This window comes from Phocoena sinus, chromosome 2 (assembly GCF_008692025.1).
Source record: "Phocoena sinus isolate mPhoSin1 chromosome 2, mPhoSin1.pri, whole genome shotgun sequence".
NCBI classification, from domain to species: domain Eukaryota; kingdom Metazoa; phylum Chordata; class Mammalia; order Artiodactyla; family Phocoenidae; genus Phocoena; species Phocoena sinus.
Genome location: NC_045764.1, coordinates 2,498,326 through 2,516,846, shown reverse-complemented (window position 1 = coordinate 2,516,846; position 18,521 = coordinate 2,498,326). Strand labels below are relative to the sequence as shown.

At 45.6% G+C, this 18,521-nt stretch overlaps 1 protein-coding gene across 8 annotated transcripts in view; it reads right to left on the bottom strand.

Moving 5' to 3' along the window:
* The window catches only part of SVIL (supervillin), a 245,350-nt gene that overhangs the window by 40,907 nt on the left and 185,922 nt on the right, over window positions 1–18,521 (bottom strand). For 7 of the 8 annotated variants that reach the window (XM_032618924.1, XM_032618914.1, XM_032618919.1 and 4 more), the window contains 3 exons: window positions 17,775–18,000; window positions 9,603–9,732; window positions 5,770–5,817 (listed from right to left, as the gene is read on the bottom strand). In XM_032618924.1, the coding sequence (XP_032474815.1) occupies window positions 5,770–5,817; window positions 9,603–9,732; window positions 17,775–18,000 (404 nt within the window). The remainder of the gene's footprint in view (window positions 1–5,769; window positions 5,818–9,602; window positions 9,733–17,774; window positions 18,001–18,521) is intronic. The other variant, XM_032618938.1, reaches the window with a different exon arrangement.

The window sequence follows — 18,521 nt, the reverse complement described above, 5'->3', positions numbered from 1 at the left end:
CAGATCCAGACATCAGCAGTGCTATGGTCAGCTCAGCGAAATCTCCAGAGCCCTGGTGCCCGGGAAGTGCGGTTCAGGACTCAGAAAAACGGTGTCCCCGGATCAACAATTCCATTTCCCAAGGCACCTGGATTCTCCCGCAGCTCCAGGGAGAACGTGATGCACGGAAGCCCTGGGATGATACAGGTGTCCCAGGATTCAAAGTGCCCGGTGGTTTGCCAGATCTACGTTAAGGAGCACGCATTTCACTCACCTCTAAATGATGTTGTTAAACATAAATGTTTTTGCTTCTCTAGAAGTTTCACCTTAACTTTGCCACTTAGTAGGGTTGGTCTAGAGGCCCCTGATTCCCCTTATCTGACTTTAAATGGTTCTATAATGCAGTAAGATATATATAATGTGTGTATATATATCTTATACATATCTTGTATGTATATCGTATGCGTGCGTTATATGTACAAATATACACAGTTTATTCCCTTTAGAAATTAAAAGAATGTATCACAGGTTGCTATTAAATTTTAGAACTCAAAATGTGAAAACAGGCAAGACAGACATCTTCGTCTACGTACTTTTTTTTTTTGTAGCTTAAAACTTCGTGATTGTCTTGCTTTTCCCTTCGAAGGCGTTCTTTCCTCATTTAGAGAAGGACATAACACACAGTATAGTAAGCACTGTGTCGTTTTTCAGGTTTCCCTAGGTTTTGCTGATGGTATTTAGGATTGACTGGGAGAGTAAGGGAGTTGGGGCATAATGTGAATAGAAGCCCTACCCAATCTATCTTTTACTCTTTCAAATATAGCTCTCATGAACGTGATGCAGAAAGATGGGGAGGGAGAGAGAGGGAATGAGAGAGAGAGAGAAGGAGAAAAGAAGAAGGAGAAGACGAGGGAGAAGAAGGAGAAGGGGAAGGAGAAGGGGAAGGAGAAGGGGAAGGAGAAGGGGAAGGAGAAGGGGAAGGAGAAGGGGAAGGAGAAGGGGAAGGAGAAGGGGAGGAGAAGGTAGTGAAACAGTTGGGAGGAAAGGACGGTCTTAGGGATGGACAGAGACTTGGTAGGACACAGCTAGAAACTGTGCAAAGGGTTGAGCTGCAAAAATGTTTTCAGCTTACCACACTGCTACTGATGGGTTTGCCTCTGTACACCTGAGAAATCACTGTGCAAACCTCACTAAGCGTTTCTGACACAGGACGTGATACACGAGAGAGAACTAACATGTGTGACTAGGATTAGTGCAGATCTAAGGGTAAAATTCTTCTATAAGTGGAGAGCTTCATAGATAGAAAATACTGTGATCTGACTTTTAAGTTTTTATCTTATTCACCTCTAGTGAAACTACATCACAGGAAGAAATCACAGAATCACGTGTTAAGAGAAATAAGGCGCAGTGACAAATCGTCACGTCTCTGTTTTCAAAACTGCTATCACCATTTCGAATCCTGTGCACCGTTAAGGAAACTGAGCTCTGCCATCTCTTTAAGTGATTTCCATCCATCATCAGTGCCCAGAGCCTCACGTGGCCTGAACAAAACATGGAAAAAGATCTCAACTAGGTTTGGACCTCAAAGTGACTATAATCTGACCTTGTCACCCTTTCCCAGCAACTAAGGTGAAAGGAAGGGAACAAGGAAAATCTTATTCTAATACAGCCCTGAGGCATGTGAGGAAGAAGAAAACGTGGGTTGAGGACTGACAAGAGACAAAGAGTCCATTTAGACAGAGCTTGTGTGCTGTTTAAATGCTCTGTTTCCCTCTCTGAGCCCCTGCATTGTTGAATATTTATACCAGGACTGCTGGAGGAAAGGATCTCCAGGAACACTGAGGAGCTAGTGCCCCATCACTGGTATGTAAAACATTTACCTGGGAAAGTTGTCCAGAAGTAAAAATACAGGATTTTTAGGCCATTTTAATTTTGAAGTGATAAGACATAGATTGCCTCTGGTAAATGTTATTTTTCTTTAAACTTAAAAATATAAGGAGAGATAGTCCATGTTCATGGACGGGGAGATGCCATCTTGTCAAGATGTCAGTTCTTTCCAACTTGATTAATAGATTTGGTGCGATTCTAATCAAAATCCCAGCAAGTTATTTTGTGGGTATTGATGAACAGACAAGCTTATATGGAGGAGCAAAAGACCCAGATTAGCCAACACAATATTGAAGGGGAAGAAAAAAGTCAGAAGACTGACACTCCCCAACTTCAAGACTTACTGTAAAGCTACTACAAAAGTACCATTACTACCAAGGCAGTGTGGTACTAGTGAAAAAACACACAAATAGATCAAGAGAACAGAGTAGAGAGCCCAGAAATATACCCACACAAATATGCTCAACTAATCTTTGAAAGAAGCAAAGGTAATACACCGGAGAAAAGACAGTCTTTTCATAGTCTTTTCAACAAATGACTGGACATCCACAGGCAAAACAAAAGAATCTAGACACAGGTTTTGTACCCTTCACAAAAATTAACTCAAAATGGCTCATAGACCTAAATGTAAGATGCAAAACTATAAGACTTGTAGATCACATAGAAAAAAAGCTAGATGACCCTGGGTTCAGTGATGACTTTTTAGATACAACACTAAATGCATGATCCATGAAAGAAATAGCTAATAAGCTGGACTTCATTGAAATTAAAAACTTTTGCTCTGTGAAAGACACTGTCAAGGGAATGAGAAGACAAGCCACACACTGGGAGAAAATATTTGCAAAAGACATATCTGATAAAGAACTGCTATCCAAAATATACAAAGAACTCTCAAAACTCAACAAGAAGAAAACAACCAATTTAAAAATGGGCAAATGATCTGAACAGACACTTCACCAAAGAAGATGTACAGATGAAAAGATGTTCAACATCCTATGTCATCAGAAAAATGCTACTTAAAACAACAAGATACGTCTACACACCTATCAGAATGGCCAAAATCCAAACCACTGACACCACCAAATGCTGGCGAGGCTGTGGAGCAACAGGAACTCTCATCACTGCTGGTGGGAGTGCAAAACGGCACAGCCACTTTGGAAGACAGTTTAGCAGTTTCTTACAAAACTAAACATACTCTTACCATCAGATCCAGCAATCATACTCTTTGGTATCCAAATGAGTTGAAAACTCATGCCCACACAAAAACCTGCAATGGATGTTTATAGCAGTTTAATTCACAATTGCCAAAACTTGGAAGCAAGCAAGCTGACCTTCAGTAAGCAAATGGATAAACTGGTCCATCCAGACAAGGACGATTATTTAGTGGTAAAAAGAAGTGAGTTACCAAGCCATGAAAATACATGGGGGAACCTTAAATGCATAGTACTAACTGAAAGAGGCCAATCTGAAAAGGCCACATGCTGTGCGATTCTAACAATACGACATCCTGGAAAAGACCAAAACTGTGGAGGCAGTAAAACTAGCAGTGGTTGCCAAGGGAAGGGGTGGGGGGAAGAGGCAGGGATGAAGAGGCAGAGCACAGAGGGTTTTTGTTTTCTGTTTGGTTTTTTTTTTTTTTGGGCCGCGCTCCACGGCACATGGGATCTTAGTTCCTCGACCAAGGATCGAACCTGCACCCCCCGCAGTGCAAGTGTGGAGTCTCAACCACTGGACCGCCAGGGAGGTCCCCACAGAGGGTTTTTAGGGCAGTGAAACTACTCTGTGTGATGTTACAATCATGGATACACGTCATTATACATTTGTCAAAATCCAGAGAATGTATGACACCAAGAGTGAACCCAAATAGAAATGATGGGCACTGAGGGATGACAACTTGTCAACTGCAATAAACATGCCATCCGGTGGGGTACGCTGATAACGGGGGAGGCTGTGTGGCGGGGGCGGGGGGGGCGGTTAGGGGAAGTCTCTGCACTTCCTGCTCAATTTTGCTGTGACCCTAAAACTGCTCTAAAAAGTGAAGTCTATAAAAAAAAAGTATACCATATATATATATATATATATATATATATACACACACACACACACGACATGTGTATTATATAATATACATAAGTTATATTTAAAGACTTGAGCAATATATCTTTTCTTTTAAAGTTTCACATTGACTTATTTAGAGGCAAACAGGCATTTCCCCCCTTAGTGATGGAACGGCAGGTTCGCTCCAGATTTCAGCCTCTTTTTTGGGGTGGACCCCAGCTGGCAATGCAGGGCTGGGCTCCCACAGACCCGCATCCCTAACTTCAGAGGAAAGGCACTAAGAAGAGCGAGGGAACGGCCGCCTTCGGGAGAGAAACGGGGAGTTTCTACTTGTGAAGATGCCACATGAAGCCGGGAGGACCCACCAGACCCTTCCTCTGGCTGAAACCCTGTGCCTCTCCGTCAGAGACCTGTTTGGTCACCACTAGTCCTAAAGGAACAGAACAGTCATGAGACTTCTAGCTGGAGGCCACCTGAGAGGCGTGGTCCCAGGGCTGGTGAGGAGACAGAAACCCTAAGAGGGGAGTGACCGGCCAGGGCCCACAGACGGAAGGCAACTAGCACCTGGGGCTCGCGGCAAAGGGGATGCAGCCACTGTTTCTAGCTGCTTTGACCCCAGGGACATTCCAAGGGGAATAACGAACAATCACTGGTATTTTTAGCTTTAAGCATCATCACATATTATGTACCAATGTATCATATCAGCCCAGGCTAGGTCTCCCTTCTGTGGCGGGGTTCGGACGGGGTGCAGTGGAGGTGGAGAGTGGGGAAGGAGGGCTGTGGTTGCCATGCCAACAGCACCATGGCAGTTAGCTCCCATCAGGACCGCCTCTTCCATCCTGTCTCTTCCACGCCCCAAAGCACCTGGGCCACCTCCTCCTACTTTATCAAGATAGCCCCGGGGTCCTTTCTTGGGCTCCTGACTCAATTTAGGATATAAACCTTGGAGATTAAAATGGGGGACTTTCCTCTTCAACCAGTTACGTGACTATGAGATGAATTAACACCATAGGTCTCCCTAGGGGTCTGAGCGAAAGCTGAGATGTGGGTGACTGACCCTAAATATATGAAGTAGCAATTACATCTGTGCGCGCGCGCGCACACACACACACACACACACACACACACACACACACACACACACACAGAAATGCAGCAGGAGTTACTTCCCCAAATGAAACACGTTTCTCCCTGCTGCTCAGAAATTGCAATGAGGCTTAATACGTGTAGGCAATTCCTCACCTGATTAATAGATACAAAAGACAGGTATTTATGGGCAGCAGGTATAGCAGGAGAATAAGTAGAAGCATACACAGGTTCCTATAGAGCAAAGCAAGAGGATTAGAGGTGAAAAGAGAAGATTTATCACAGCGGGGTGGGGAAGGGGGAGGGACAAAAACAAGGATTTCTCTCACAGAAAGTTAATTTACTCATTGCAATTTCAATTCGCTTCCCAAAAGAGTCTGTCCTACTTGTTTAGTTTTTTAGAATGCTAACAGAAATCCCCACACAAGCACAGTAAATAGACCCAAGTCAGCTCTGTGCAGTAATTGAGTTACTGGCAAGATTACTGCCGTTTACAGAAGATATTCCGTGCCATACAGGGGAACCCTGACTTTCATGGACCGTTTTAACATCGAATATAAAATATCTTCTTTAACGTCTTTCAAGTTTTTTCATTCTACGGTTGAAACAAAATTGCAGGAAACAGGATAGTGCTCCACTCTGGATCAAGGTGGCATCTTGCCTCGGGATAAGAAAACCAAACAGAGAGGGGCACCAAGGGGAACCGTCGGGGATGAGAGTTACACGTGGCGAGGAGATCTATGCGAGAGTCAGGCTTACCCAGAGCAGATTAGAAACGGCATTATCATCTGTCAATGCTCCTTCTTCCTACAGGTTAAAACAAATAGGAGACACTGCAGAGGGCTGGAAGGGTAGGATCGGGTTATGGCGTCACAATCATCTCCGAGAACTCTGTGCTGGGTTCCAGGAAAAGCATGCACATGCCCACACGATCGGGTGGCACAAACACCAAGTGAACTCATCACTCATCAGTGGGATAATAATCTTTAATTTGGGGGTCATACCAACAGCCTTCCTTGCCCTCTTAGCCTCGTTCCTTCAACTGACTTCACACTCTTGAATTGTGATTTCGAATTTCAATGACAGAGTCAATCAGGACACGAAAGTGGCGGACTGATCTTCCTAGAATTTTCAAGGACTTGTCCTGGGGACAGCACAGACCTTAGCTTGATTCACTGACCTGACACGCTGATGGAAGCACAGCCAGATATCAGATCCTGGTCTGTGACTCAGATGTGGACTCGGGGCTGTAACCACAAAGTCTATACAGGGTTTTTATTTCCTGAAAAAGTCTGAAACACGACGATTACCTTGACCCAAGGGAACAGGAGTCACATCTCTGCCTTTAATACTGAAGACGCCAAAATGGGGTTGGACTTTTAACTAATGATCTGGTGCAAATACATAACTGCAATTCAGTTGAAACAGAAAGACTCCTGCCAAATCCCTTTTCTTTCGAACTTGGCTTCATTTCATCTCTCTCACTCTTGGGATGGGATGAGTTACTCTGAAGGAAGCTGTCCACATACCATGCTCCAGTGGACACATTCCCTGCACTAAAAGCCTGGCCGTACCTACAAACCAATGGGCTTTGCCATCTTTAGAACTAATTCTATACGCTACAAGGGCAAACATGTGTAAGTCAGGTTAGCAATGCCCTAAACCACGAACAGGAGGAAGGGAAGAGGGGCGGCGAGAGAGAGAAAACCCAAGCTGTTTGTCGTAGGAAACGACAGGGTCCGCCAGGTAAACGATTAGCACTGTTAAGCTCCAAATCGTCAGTCCTGATTTCGGGGGGATAAATTTAGAAAGCAGGGAACTGATGTTAAGTGACCTCAGCTCCTGAGACATGACTGATCTTTCAGAAGGGAAAGGAAAACTCTAACTAACCTAAAATCTAACCTCAAATCTATTCATGGACCAAAAGAGTATTTTCTTCCATATAGGACCCCCGGTGAGATGCGGGTTAGAGCACCGAAACTTTGTTTTGTTTTGGGACAAACCCTTTGACAGAAACAAAAACTGTTTTAGATTTTCAAGGCATCCTTTACATCATTTTTTTTCATGTGGCCGCATGACAATCTCTAATTACTCGTGTGGCTCGCATTATATTTTTACTGGACAGCGTGGATTTTCACAGGGGAAGTGATTTATATAGAGGCCGGTCTCCATCTCCTGCTTGCTCTGCTTCTCCACAGGCTGTAACCCGTGGGACCCTGCTCACTGCACACAAAAGCTCGAGGAGGCCAAAGGGTAAAATGTTTCGTAACCACGGATATGTGCATTTGATGAACTCAGAAACTGTGCAGGAAGTGATGAGCTGACTGTAAATCTAGTCCCTTGTCCCTTGGTGCAAAAGATGGAAGGTTCCAGAGCCTGTGCCCCTAGCAAGTCTAGCTCCAGCCCAGGCAGCAAGCTCCCATCTGCATGGAGCACGTGTCATGAATGTCCTTCCTTCTCCAGAGAAGCGTCTGGACACCCAGCAAGCCCTGGCCATGTCTCAAGCACCTCCCCCCACCACCAGCTGCCCCGGGGGACTGTCTTAAGGCAGATCAGGTTCACGGCAGCTCTCCTGCTTCACCTGAGCTGGCGAAGGCGTGGCTGAAATACACGGCCTGCCCTTGGGAAGACATGAAGCTAAGGGCTTATTAGAGGCCATGGGAAAACCACCCGACCTCAACAGAACTTGCGATTTCCCAATGCCTGCTACAAAAACTGAAAATAGGTGGGCTTATTTTAACTTCAAAGAGCTTATTGTCTTGGGCCGAAGTGAACTAGGTCACTCAGCGGGAGAGCGACAGTGAGTTCACTGCTGGTGCAGAACCCGCCTCGTCTGTGAGCCCAAGACACCACTTCCCACTCAAGCCAGGGGCAACCGCAGTCCCCTCCTCCCATCTCTCACCTCCTGAGAACCTCCGCCTAGTGTTAAGGCCATTCTGTTCTCACCCTGCTACTCCCAGCCTCTGGGTTACCCAGCCTCGGATGATCTCTGTCTCCAAAGTGGGTAGAGCGCTGAAATCGATTCCACTATTCACGAGTGCTCTACCTGGCTTGGTGTTTTGTAGCTTTACTTTTCACCGTGCCGTGTGGGACCTGCTAGGGAAGGTTTCTTTGCATCTTTTGACATGACCAAGAATGAAGCGCTAAAGTTATGTGTGAACCAATGATTTCAAATCAAGTTTTTTTTTTTTTTTTTTTTTTTTTTTTTTGCGGTACGCGGGCCTCTCACTGCTGTGGCCTCTCCCGCTGCGGAGCACAGGCTCCGGACGCGCAGGCTCAGCGGCCATGGCTCACGGGCCCAGCCGCTTCGCGGCATGTGGGATCCTCCCGGACCGGGGCACGAACCCGCGTCCCCCGCATCGGCAGGCGGACTCTCAACCACTGCGCCACCAGGGAAGCCCTCAAATCAAGTTTTTAAATAAAGTTTGTGGGCAGTGGGGATCAATGATTTGAGGGACAGAGTTTTCTTTCACTTCCGGGTCTCATTCTGGAAATCCAAATTTCCTACATAGGTGCTGTAATATCCAATTAGATTTGAGAACTTTGCAAATGGCTGAGCTTTAACTGTCTTTAGTCATTATCTTTAATGTCACGTCTGTCTCAAAAAAGAGAATTCAAATTGCTGTTTCAGTTCAACCTATGAAAACACAGAGGTGCCACAGGAAACAGTGTCAGAACTCTCTCCTCGCAGCCCTGTGGACACACCTCCTTTTAATGTAAGTTTCTGAACGCCTGAAGGTCACGTTCCACGGATGCGTATTAAATTGTTTTAGATTAGAAGGGGTCCAGGTGATCATCTGGTTGTAAGTATTTTGTTTTCCTTTTTGTTTGAAGACTTTTGATCCTAGAAGTTGGCCAGTGGGGGTGTGTTACAGCGTCTACTTTGCCCCCAGCCAGCAGGTGCATTGGCAATCACAGGGCCATGCAGTGGGCAAGTCACCGTCCGCTTTCAAAGTGTGCACTGACTGGTCAAAGCCGGTCATCATTACTAGTAATTTAACAATTACATTTGCCTATGAAGAAATGCCTGCCCGTATCAACAAGTGTATTACTTTTCTCGAAACTTGTAACGTACTTTGCCGTGCCTTCTCAATAAAAGGCTTACCTGCTCATCATGAAACATGTCTTCAATTATGAAATAAGTCCTCACCGACCACAATCGTGTCCTGCTCTTGTATACTCCCGTTTTCAACCTCGGCATAGGACACTCAAGCCCATGTTTTATATGCAACTTAGAAACGGTTAGCGGTCAATGACTGTTTTTCATTCTAAAGACTTTAATAACATTGTAAAGTCAGACTTCATTTAAGGAGGTCTGAAACCAAAGTAAAAATGCACACTTCCAAATTTAGGAACTTGCCTGCTGATGCATTAGGTACATGGTGCTGTTCACAGTTCTAGAACATCTCAAGACTCTACCTGGTGATCAACTGAAGCCTCTGTGGGACAGACTTTAAGTGTGGACCCTCGTGGCGAGAGAGTGCTGTGCTTCCCGGGGTAGTAACCGGTTAAGTTATGCATGCCCGCCTGGTGGGTGCACGTCCAACCGTGATGTTAGTTAGAACGCTTTTCCCGTGCACGGACAACGTTACCTTCTTCTTGAGCGACTGTCCCGTTTCCTGGATGTGCAGGCTGCTGGTGACGGACGCTTTGCCATACTCCTGCTTCCTGTTAAGTCTGTTTCTCCAGTCTTCCTCACCACTTTTCTTCAACAGTGCTAATCTAAGGGGAAGACCAAAAAGAGTTCAGCACCAGCCCTTCCTGGTAACGGAACCACAGTTTAAGTCACCCAGAAGTCTTTGCCCAAGAAATGACCACAGCTGCCTAATTTGAATCATTCTGAATGTCACTTATTCTGAAGAAAGTCTGTCTGGAAAAGTAGTACAGATGACTATATTATGTAGATTATTATATTTTCTAAGATGGCCCCAACAAACTTAAAATCGGATTGAAGTGCAAAGCCGAAAACTGACTTTCCCAGATAAAAGAGGCAACAACATTCTACCAAAGGAATAGCTCTGTTTTTTTCCTTGCCTTTGGGCTGAGAGCAGGAAGGAAAATAAAAGTAAACGTCCCCAGAGAAAAATGTCTTCGAGCGATCCCTTCTGGTCACTTGATGAATTAACGTTTAATGACTAAAGCTGGATAGCAGAAATGGGTTTAAAAATTTAAAGCTATTGACAGTCTCTGAATATCACGTTTTAATTACAGGTAAAAGACGATGTTAAGACGTCCTGTATTCTAAGTCCTGTTCTTTTCTTCCAAATGAACTTGGTCTTTCCAATCTGCCTTCTCAATACAGAAACTTCTCTAGAAACCCATTTTAAAAATTATCATTTCAACTTTCCTCAGGGGAAAGCTATATACAAAAACAGAACCTAATTAACTGAGGTTTTTACCTAACCTACTTTAGTTCAACTATGGTGTGACTTGATAAAAAGCTGCTTGGGTGTTAAAATCTATGAAAGGCTATTCTCACGGACAGGAGGCTCTTTCAGTCTCGGGCATTTAAGTTGGACAAACCCAGGAAAGTATAAAAGGCACAAAAGTGGTGATCATTAAACTCATTTGAGCTGATGCTCAAAAAATGTAAACGTTAGGGAAAACAATGACTGGACTCCTTTCCCTTATGGTGAGTCTGCTGGGCTAGGTCTTTTAAACATTCATTAATGCGTGTCCATAAAGAGTGTATTTTAAGCAACACATCAACGCTCATTTGGCTGTTAACTCCTGTCAAATAACCCGGGCTCCGTTCCTTACTGGTCACAGTGGGAACTGAACTAGATGGTTTCTAAGGGCCCTTCTACCGAGTGTCCCGACTCCATTAAATATCGGAATTGGAGATGGGATGAAACATATCATACTCCACGATAAAAGTTTAGCTAAGCAAATAAGAAAACAGATTTTGCAGTAAATGTGACTCCGTGTCCATCTACAAATTCATACAGGATCATACTGTATATTTGGATTCGCTCAGTCAAATAATGGAAAGCAAGCTATAAAGAACTCCCCAAGGAGTTCAAGGGGGGCAAGGGCTTCAAACTCTGGACCTCTCCCCTTTCCCGACCTCTTCCTCTTCCTTCCCTTCTCTCCTGCTATGTGACAGCAGATAAGACCCAATGTTCACTCCACAAAGCTGGTATAACGCCGCCTCATTTACCTGTGATATTGTGATTTATAATAAATATATACTTGGTCTTTGCCCCCTTTCCTGGCACAGAGCTCCTACAACTTCTGGAATTTCCTGAATGATGAGAGTGGTAATGCTATCTTATGTGGATGAGGTGACTTTTGGAAGCATCTAAGTGTGGGCTTGTTGCCAGGAGAACCAACCCTGTGATCAGAGGGTTGGAACTTTCAGTCGCCCCCCTGCTGACCTCCAGGGAGGAGGGAGGGGCTGGAGATTAACTACATCATTGGCCATTGGTGATTCAACTCAATCAGGCCTATGTAATGAAGCCTCCATAAAAAAGCCAAAAGGACAGGGTTCCAAGAGTTCTTGGGATGGCAGACAGGCGGAGGTTTGGGGAGGGTGGTGCACCTCGTGAGGGCATGAAACTCCACACCATCTCCTCACACCTCGCCTGTGCATCTCTTCTATCTGGCTGTGCCTTAGTTACGTTCTTTGATAATAAACTTGAAGTCTAGTAAATAAATATATTTCTCTGAGTCCTGTGAGCCACTCTAGCAAAGTAATTGAGTCCAAGGAGAAGGCTGTTGGAACCTCCAGTCTGTAGCCGGTTGGTAGGTCAGAAGCACAGGTGACAGTCTGGACTTGCCACTGGTGTCTGCAGAAAGGGGGAGGGGCGGTGTTGTGGGACAGGGCGCTTACCCTGTGGGGTCTGATGCTGTCTCCGGGTAGACAGCAGCAGAACTGGGTGGAACTGTAGGACACCCAGCTGGTGTCAGACAATGGCTTGATGGTGAGGGAAAAAGTCCACACTGGAAACTAGAGTCAGAATCTTATATCTAAGACCCTACTTGCTCTCAGTGAGCCCCAAAGTCTATAATCTAAGACGCTTGGCAGTACTCTGCATCTACAAGGGCTGGTTCATGTACTTGAAAACAGATTCTAATTTCCTTTAAGGGTTTCCATCTAAATGTCAGACTATGTAAGGACTAAGATTTATCTTTCCTCCAATTATTCTGAGTGAGTCAGTTATATTCTAACAGGAAAAAATAATCAAATAAAATCAAATCATGAAAAGAAACCATGAGTATCTGCACGCTGCAGTAGAGCTTTCAAAGCGTCTATAAAGGAGACTTCCAAAATGTAAGCATGCCAGTACCACCCAAATGAAGATGTATTTCCAATGCCTCATCTTGTGAACATGGACATTCATCGCATGGATACTCTCCTTACCGCTCAGAACCAGCTCTGACTTCACCCTTGCCCTAGAACAGTAGTTATTCATCTTGGCTACCTTACCTTTGTAATCAGATTAGAGTCCAAGTGATTTCAGAGATATTAAAAAAATCAAATGCAGCCTCAGAAGTTGCATTTATTAACAAGAATGCACTATGGTCTTTAAGGGCGTTCTCAAAAATAAGGTCCCAAATGTCTGAAGCCACGCCAACATCATCTAAACAATCACGTGGTTACCCTGGTGGCTGCACGGAGGAATGGAAAACTGATTTAGAGAAAGGCGAAGTATGGATCTGTAACACTTCGTAGTCCCCCGCGTACCCACTCTGCTGATCTCCTCAGCAACCTCTAAGAAACTGGATATTGTTGCTCCGAAAGAGACACGGGTGCACACACAGGCCAAGGACGTCACTGACCCAGGTCACCCTGCATGTCGCTGAGGCAGGGAGCTCTGGTTCCAACCCCGGCACATCCTGGCTTGTTTCACCAGTTGTGTGGAAGCTGCCCAGGCACGTTTTCGCTCTCGTGTTGGGAACTACACTGTAATCCTGGCTTTTTTATATATTCCCCCCTCTTGGGATAGCCTTCAAAGAGTTCCTCCGTTCCGAGAGCCTGGAATCTTGCTATCAGATACGCTGGCAGGGCCATCCTCAGGAACTTGCAGAGACTACAGAGTAACCAAAATAATATGGAAGAAGCGGTGCTTCAGTTGAGCCTACCTGGTATTAGGCCCAGCCGGAGCCTGCCGAGTGCAAGTGACGGAAAACAAGTAACACGCGCTGAAACATACACGTATTATTCCTGCCCGCTTAGATTTCCGACCTGGTGCTGAACAAGCTGAGGAGGGCGGGTGCCTTGTCTCCTGCAATCTCATGACGCTTCTGAGTCCCCACAGACCACCGTGCACTGCAGAGGGCTGGGGTGGGTCGGGGGGCAAGCGTCTGGTCCTGTACATACCATAAATTACGGCCTATGCAACTCAAACAGCGGTCAGCGCTTTTAACGTCCGCCAAGTCCAAGTGCTATTTGCAGGGCTGGGATGTTGAGAACCTGGGCATCTGCTTAGTCTGAGGCTGAGAACCCGTGAGTTCTTCAGCCCAAGGCCCGGCCGGGGCCACCATGATGGGTGCTTGCCAGGCCACTGGGGAAAAGGCTCTCCCTCCAGCCACAGCCCCTGCTTTCCCAGCAGGGAATACTGGCCTGAGGCGGGCTGTTTCAGCAGCAATGCTCTGACAGCCCTGCTCGATTGCAACAAGTTTTGCAGGCTCGCGGCAGCCAGGGCTGGGTCAGATACGGGCCCGGCAAACTGAGTGCCTCTAAGATGCAGTACTTTTTTCTCCTCCCTCCTTTAAAAATGTCCCCTCATTTCAGAGAATCGCAGACACCACACCGATAAGGCTGAACAGCACGGGTTGGTCCTTAGATCAGATCTTGGCCTTGGCTGGTTTATAGGCTGGAGGAGTGAACTAATATGTCTTTTATATGAGGTCAAATCAAAGATCAGAAAAGGAGGCAGCAAAGGAAAGACAACTCTGTCCGTAATGCCAACACAAATCTGGGGCCCTCCAGGGGCTGAAATCTCTGGGCCGCAAGGTAAGAACCTCGAGTCTGACTGGGTGGAAGGTGGGGCTCGCGGGGAACACAGGGGGACCCCAGCCAGGCCCTATAAGGCAGGAGTCTGCAGGCTCAGCCAGAGGCATGGGCGGCCTCTTCAACATTCCTGGGAGTTCAATACATCCTTACGCTCCGTCAATTTCCCGGTGGAAGGACGGCTCTCCTGCCTTTTTTAGTCATCTTCTCCCCCCCGAAAATGAAAACACAGAGCAGTTGTTTCAGTAACGGTGGAAAAAAGATTTCTAAAAGCCTGATAAACTTCTAAAGAGGTGTCAAAGGTTTTATCCCTAAATAGCACAAAATATATTCGATTTACCATGGTTTTCAAAGACGTGCCCCACAAGGGACAATTTAAACCCAAACCACGTAGGCAGTTATGAAACAGTGGTTTTATTAATCCAATGGGAAAAGCAAGATATATCCTTAACTTGATATTAGTTATGATCCAAACTTGACGCTCGAGATGTCGGAACAGATGAAGAAAGAAAAGGACCTTTTAGATATGTTTCCCCGACCGTCAAACATGTTCTAAAATAGGAAGGTATGGAGGATTTCCTCTAATTTCTCAGTTGCTACCCTTTCGTAAGTCTTAGTTTATATCTACGAAATGGGGATAGTACTGCCTCCTTCGAAGGGCTGTCTTCAGCCCTCAATAAGGTCACACCGGGGAAATGCCTTGGGCAGCCTAGGAGCCTCGGTGGTCCTCGGTACGGAGGACTTAAGATGCTCAAGTCCTGAGCAGGAAAGAGACAGACGCACAAGATCAAGGAAGGCAGGACCACATCCTCAGGCTGCGGCTGATTAGAAGAAACGATGAAGGAAATTGACAAAGTCCCGTCACTACTTCCGAAGAGTCCGAAACACGAAAGTGAAATTTGAAACAAGTGATGCCAAGAACACGTGAGTTGAGAAAATTAGCACAGGAGGAGGGTGTACTCCTCCGAGCACTGCTGTCCAGTTAGAATTTCTGCCCTCTAACCGATGTCCCCCCGTGAGAACACACGTCAGTTGCTGAAACGCTGACCTGAACACACGGCAGCCTTGTCACGTGTACTGAGGGGAAGAGTTGACGATCAGCCCCTGGGGGTGGTCCTATTGGCCACGTGGCCCCAGAGGCCACTGGAATTCAACCTCGCCTTCCGCGAAATGAGGCGGTCAGAGGAATTAGAATAAGGTTTAAAAGTTCTGTTTTGTATGTCATCTCAGAAAAGGAAAGCCCAAATGAATATAAGAAGAGAGTACTTATTTCTAATGGTCAAGCTTCATTATTTTATTTTAACAGAAGGGAGTAATAGAGACCCCCGCCCTTGGGGAAAAGCTATCGCATATGGACCGTAAAGTTATATAGCTTTAGCAAAGTACACATAAAAGAACCATCAACATAAGGGGGGGGGTAAGATCTCTGGCAATATATTTTGTTTTGGCGTAATTTATTACAAACATAAATGCTAAATAAAGCGTCCCTCCTCCTTTGTTAAATGTACAGTTTGACAATTAAACTGAATAGCTGAAAATTTAAGAAGCATTATCATGGTCATGCTCCGGACAGGCTGGGACCAGCAGCCCGTTGGATCTGTGAGAAGCGCTACCTCCCACCAGCCAGGAGGTCCGTGTGTACGCATCCGGCTTTGAACACCCCTCCAGGCAGCTCACAGCAACCTTACAGCCACCCTTCATCTCCTCAGACATCTACAAAGCCCGGGTTAGGGAGATGCACCTTTACCGCATCTCGCGTTTTTTAAAAATTACGATTTTACAGCAGGATTGAAACTGTTTTCAGAAAGAGAGAAACTAAAATTCACTAAAAACAGGCAAGTGAACCAAGAATGACTGCATAGCAGATAGGACATCTGATGAAGTTGTTTTGTCTAACAGACAGAATATACCCCAAGATGGGGAATCTCTTTAAAAGCCTTTGAGAGAAGGGGTATATTATTATTTTCTACTGGAATTTTACCCCAAGGATGTTTTCTGATGGGTAAAGCATCAGAACTTGTGTATAAGTGGATACTTACCATTATTTCCCTTAAATGGTACCTCGTCCTTCTCACCTAACCAGTTATCAATGGTTGGGTCTCTGGAGGGTGTGGAGAAGAAAAGGGAACCGTCCTACACTGTTGGTGGGAACGTAAACTGCTGCAGCCACTATGGAGGACACCATGGAGGCTCCTCAAAAAACTAAAAATAGAGCTACCATATGATCCTGCAATCCCACTCCTGGGCATATATCCAGAGAAAACTATAATTCGAAAAGATACATGAAGCCCTATGTTCACAGCAGCAGTATTCACAGAAGCCAAGACATGGAAACAACCTAAATGTCCATCGACAGATGAATGGATAAAGAAGATGTGGTACATATACACAGTGGAATATTACTCAGCCACAAACAAGAATGAAATAACGCCATTTGCAGCAACATGGTTGCGGTTAGACATTATCATACTAAGTGAAGTAGGTCAGACAGAGAAAGACAAATATTATATGATATCACTTATACGTGGAACCTAAAAAAATAATACAAATGAGCTTGTTTACAAAACAGACTCATAGAAAACAAACTTATGGTTATCAAAGGGGAAAAGTGGGGGGGAGGGATAAATTAGAAGTATGGGATTAACATAGACACACCACTATATATGAGATAAACAAACCCTGCTGTATAGCACAGGGAACTATATTCTACATCTTATAATAACCTATAATGGAAAAGAATCTGAAAAAAATGAACATGTAACTGAATCACTCTGCTGTACACCTAAGACTAACACAATATTGTAAATCAACTATACTTCAATTTAAAAAAAAAAGTGAGGTATCTGGGATCAAACCCTCTTTGAGCCAGTTTCTGTGGAGAGGACTTCATTCCAGAATGGGCCAAACTGCTTCCCTGATCCAAGTGTCACTCCCTGTATTTAGCTCCACCCCTTTGGCCCCAACACCCACGCCTCCTCAGTCTGGTCAGTGCCGCTCAGAGCAAGAAAACTCCTGAACGGTGGAGGTGCTAAGGAGGGATCAGCGTGGGCAGAACCATACTTCTGCCAATCAAATTGGGAAATTCACGAGAACATTCCGGACCCAGTCCTCCTGCCGCTCACATCCTCCGCTAAAGGCTGACACAGAAAATACAACCCCGAATATTTCACTCCGATTCTTTGTATCTGTCCCCTTTATCTCCTCTGAACCCTCCGTGACTCTTGGAATGAAATGAGCGCTCAGTGTTATTTAATCCTCAAATGTAGTCTTTCATAGCTATTACCTGACAGGAAATGTCTAAATGCAGGGCAGAAGAGTCATCCATTTTACTTTCTGTGAAATAAACAAAACTCAGATTCTAATCCGGAAGGTTTCTGTCCTAAATGTTAATTTTTATCCATTCCCTCCACATATAATTTACACTGACAAACAGTCACAAGCAGTGGACACATTCAATTTCAAGCCATGTGTATCCGAAAGGGAAAGAGCCCAGATCTCTGCTCCCGTCACCGGCTGGTCAGAGAACCGAGTATAAAAAAAGAAAACAGAAGCACCAACAAAAGAAGCAGGCAAAAGCCTGTTTCTGTTTGTCTCCTCGTCTGAGTCTTGAAGCAGCATCTCCCAGCGTCAGGAAACCAGGCATGGGGATAAACGCGGTTTCCTCTCAGATGCCCTGAGCGCACAGTCCCTCTGGTAGCTGGATTCATGAGTTTCTCTCTTTGCCCATTCCTCAGATCTTTTTCTAAAAGTAAGTTGTACGACGCCCTCCCACCAGTAGAGTTCCTTCTCAATCATTAAATCTCCTTACCTTTCTTTAATGGACATGGTTTTGCTGGGAGAGTCGAGGATGCCCTCCGCCGCTGGTGCTTTGATCTCTTCAGCAGCAAACACTGCACACGGACTCCGACAGCGCTTCTCCTGCGGCTGTTCAGAGGGATCTTGCTGCTTCCAGGACACGGGGGTTGCAGTCTGAGCGACCGGTCTCCCAGCAGCTGCGCCTGTCTGCTCAGAAGTGGGATCCATGAACTCTGCCGCTGGGAAGCAACGGAGCCCTGTCAGCACTTACTCCCCTGCGCAAGCATTCTTCGAGCCCTTCACCCCGACCCCGACCCCGGATGACCCGCACTTGGAGTTCAATCCGTGGGCACATGGCAGGCTACCCAATCCACTTGGATTTATGCAAATCTGGGGCATGCTCTAGTCCCTGAGAAAACCAAACTTCCCAGTGGATGACTCCACCCAGCGACTTCTTTTGTGACAACTGGTCTTTTCCTGCGTGTGACACACAGGAAGTCGGTTTGGACTACACGCTGCAGAATGTTTCTACGCCTCCAAGACAATACTTTGACATTTCCCGTGGGTCACACTCCCAAAGCAAAGCCACTATTATAACTGCCACACTATCATTTTATGGAAATGCAGAAGGAGAATTACAGTCCCACGCAGCACGGCTTGCCAGTCTGAACGAGAAGGACCTAGGAAGAGAACCTGAAACCCAGAGACTGGGTTCCAGCCCTATCCCCTATATGCTCACCCAGCCTGGGACCTTTGGGGT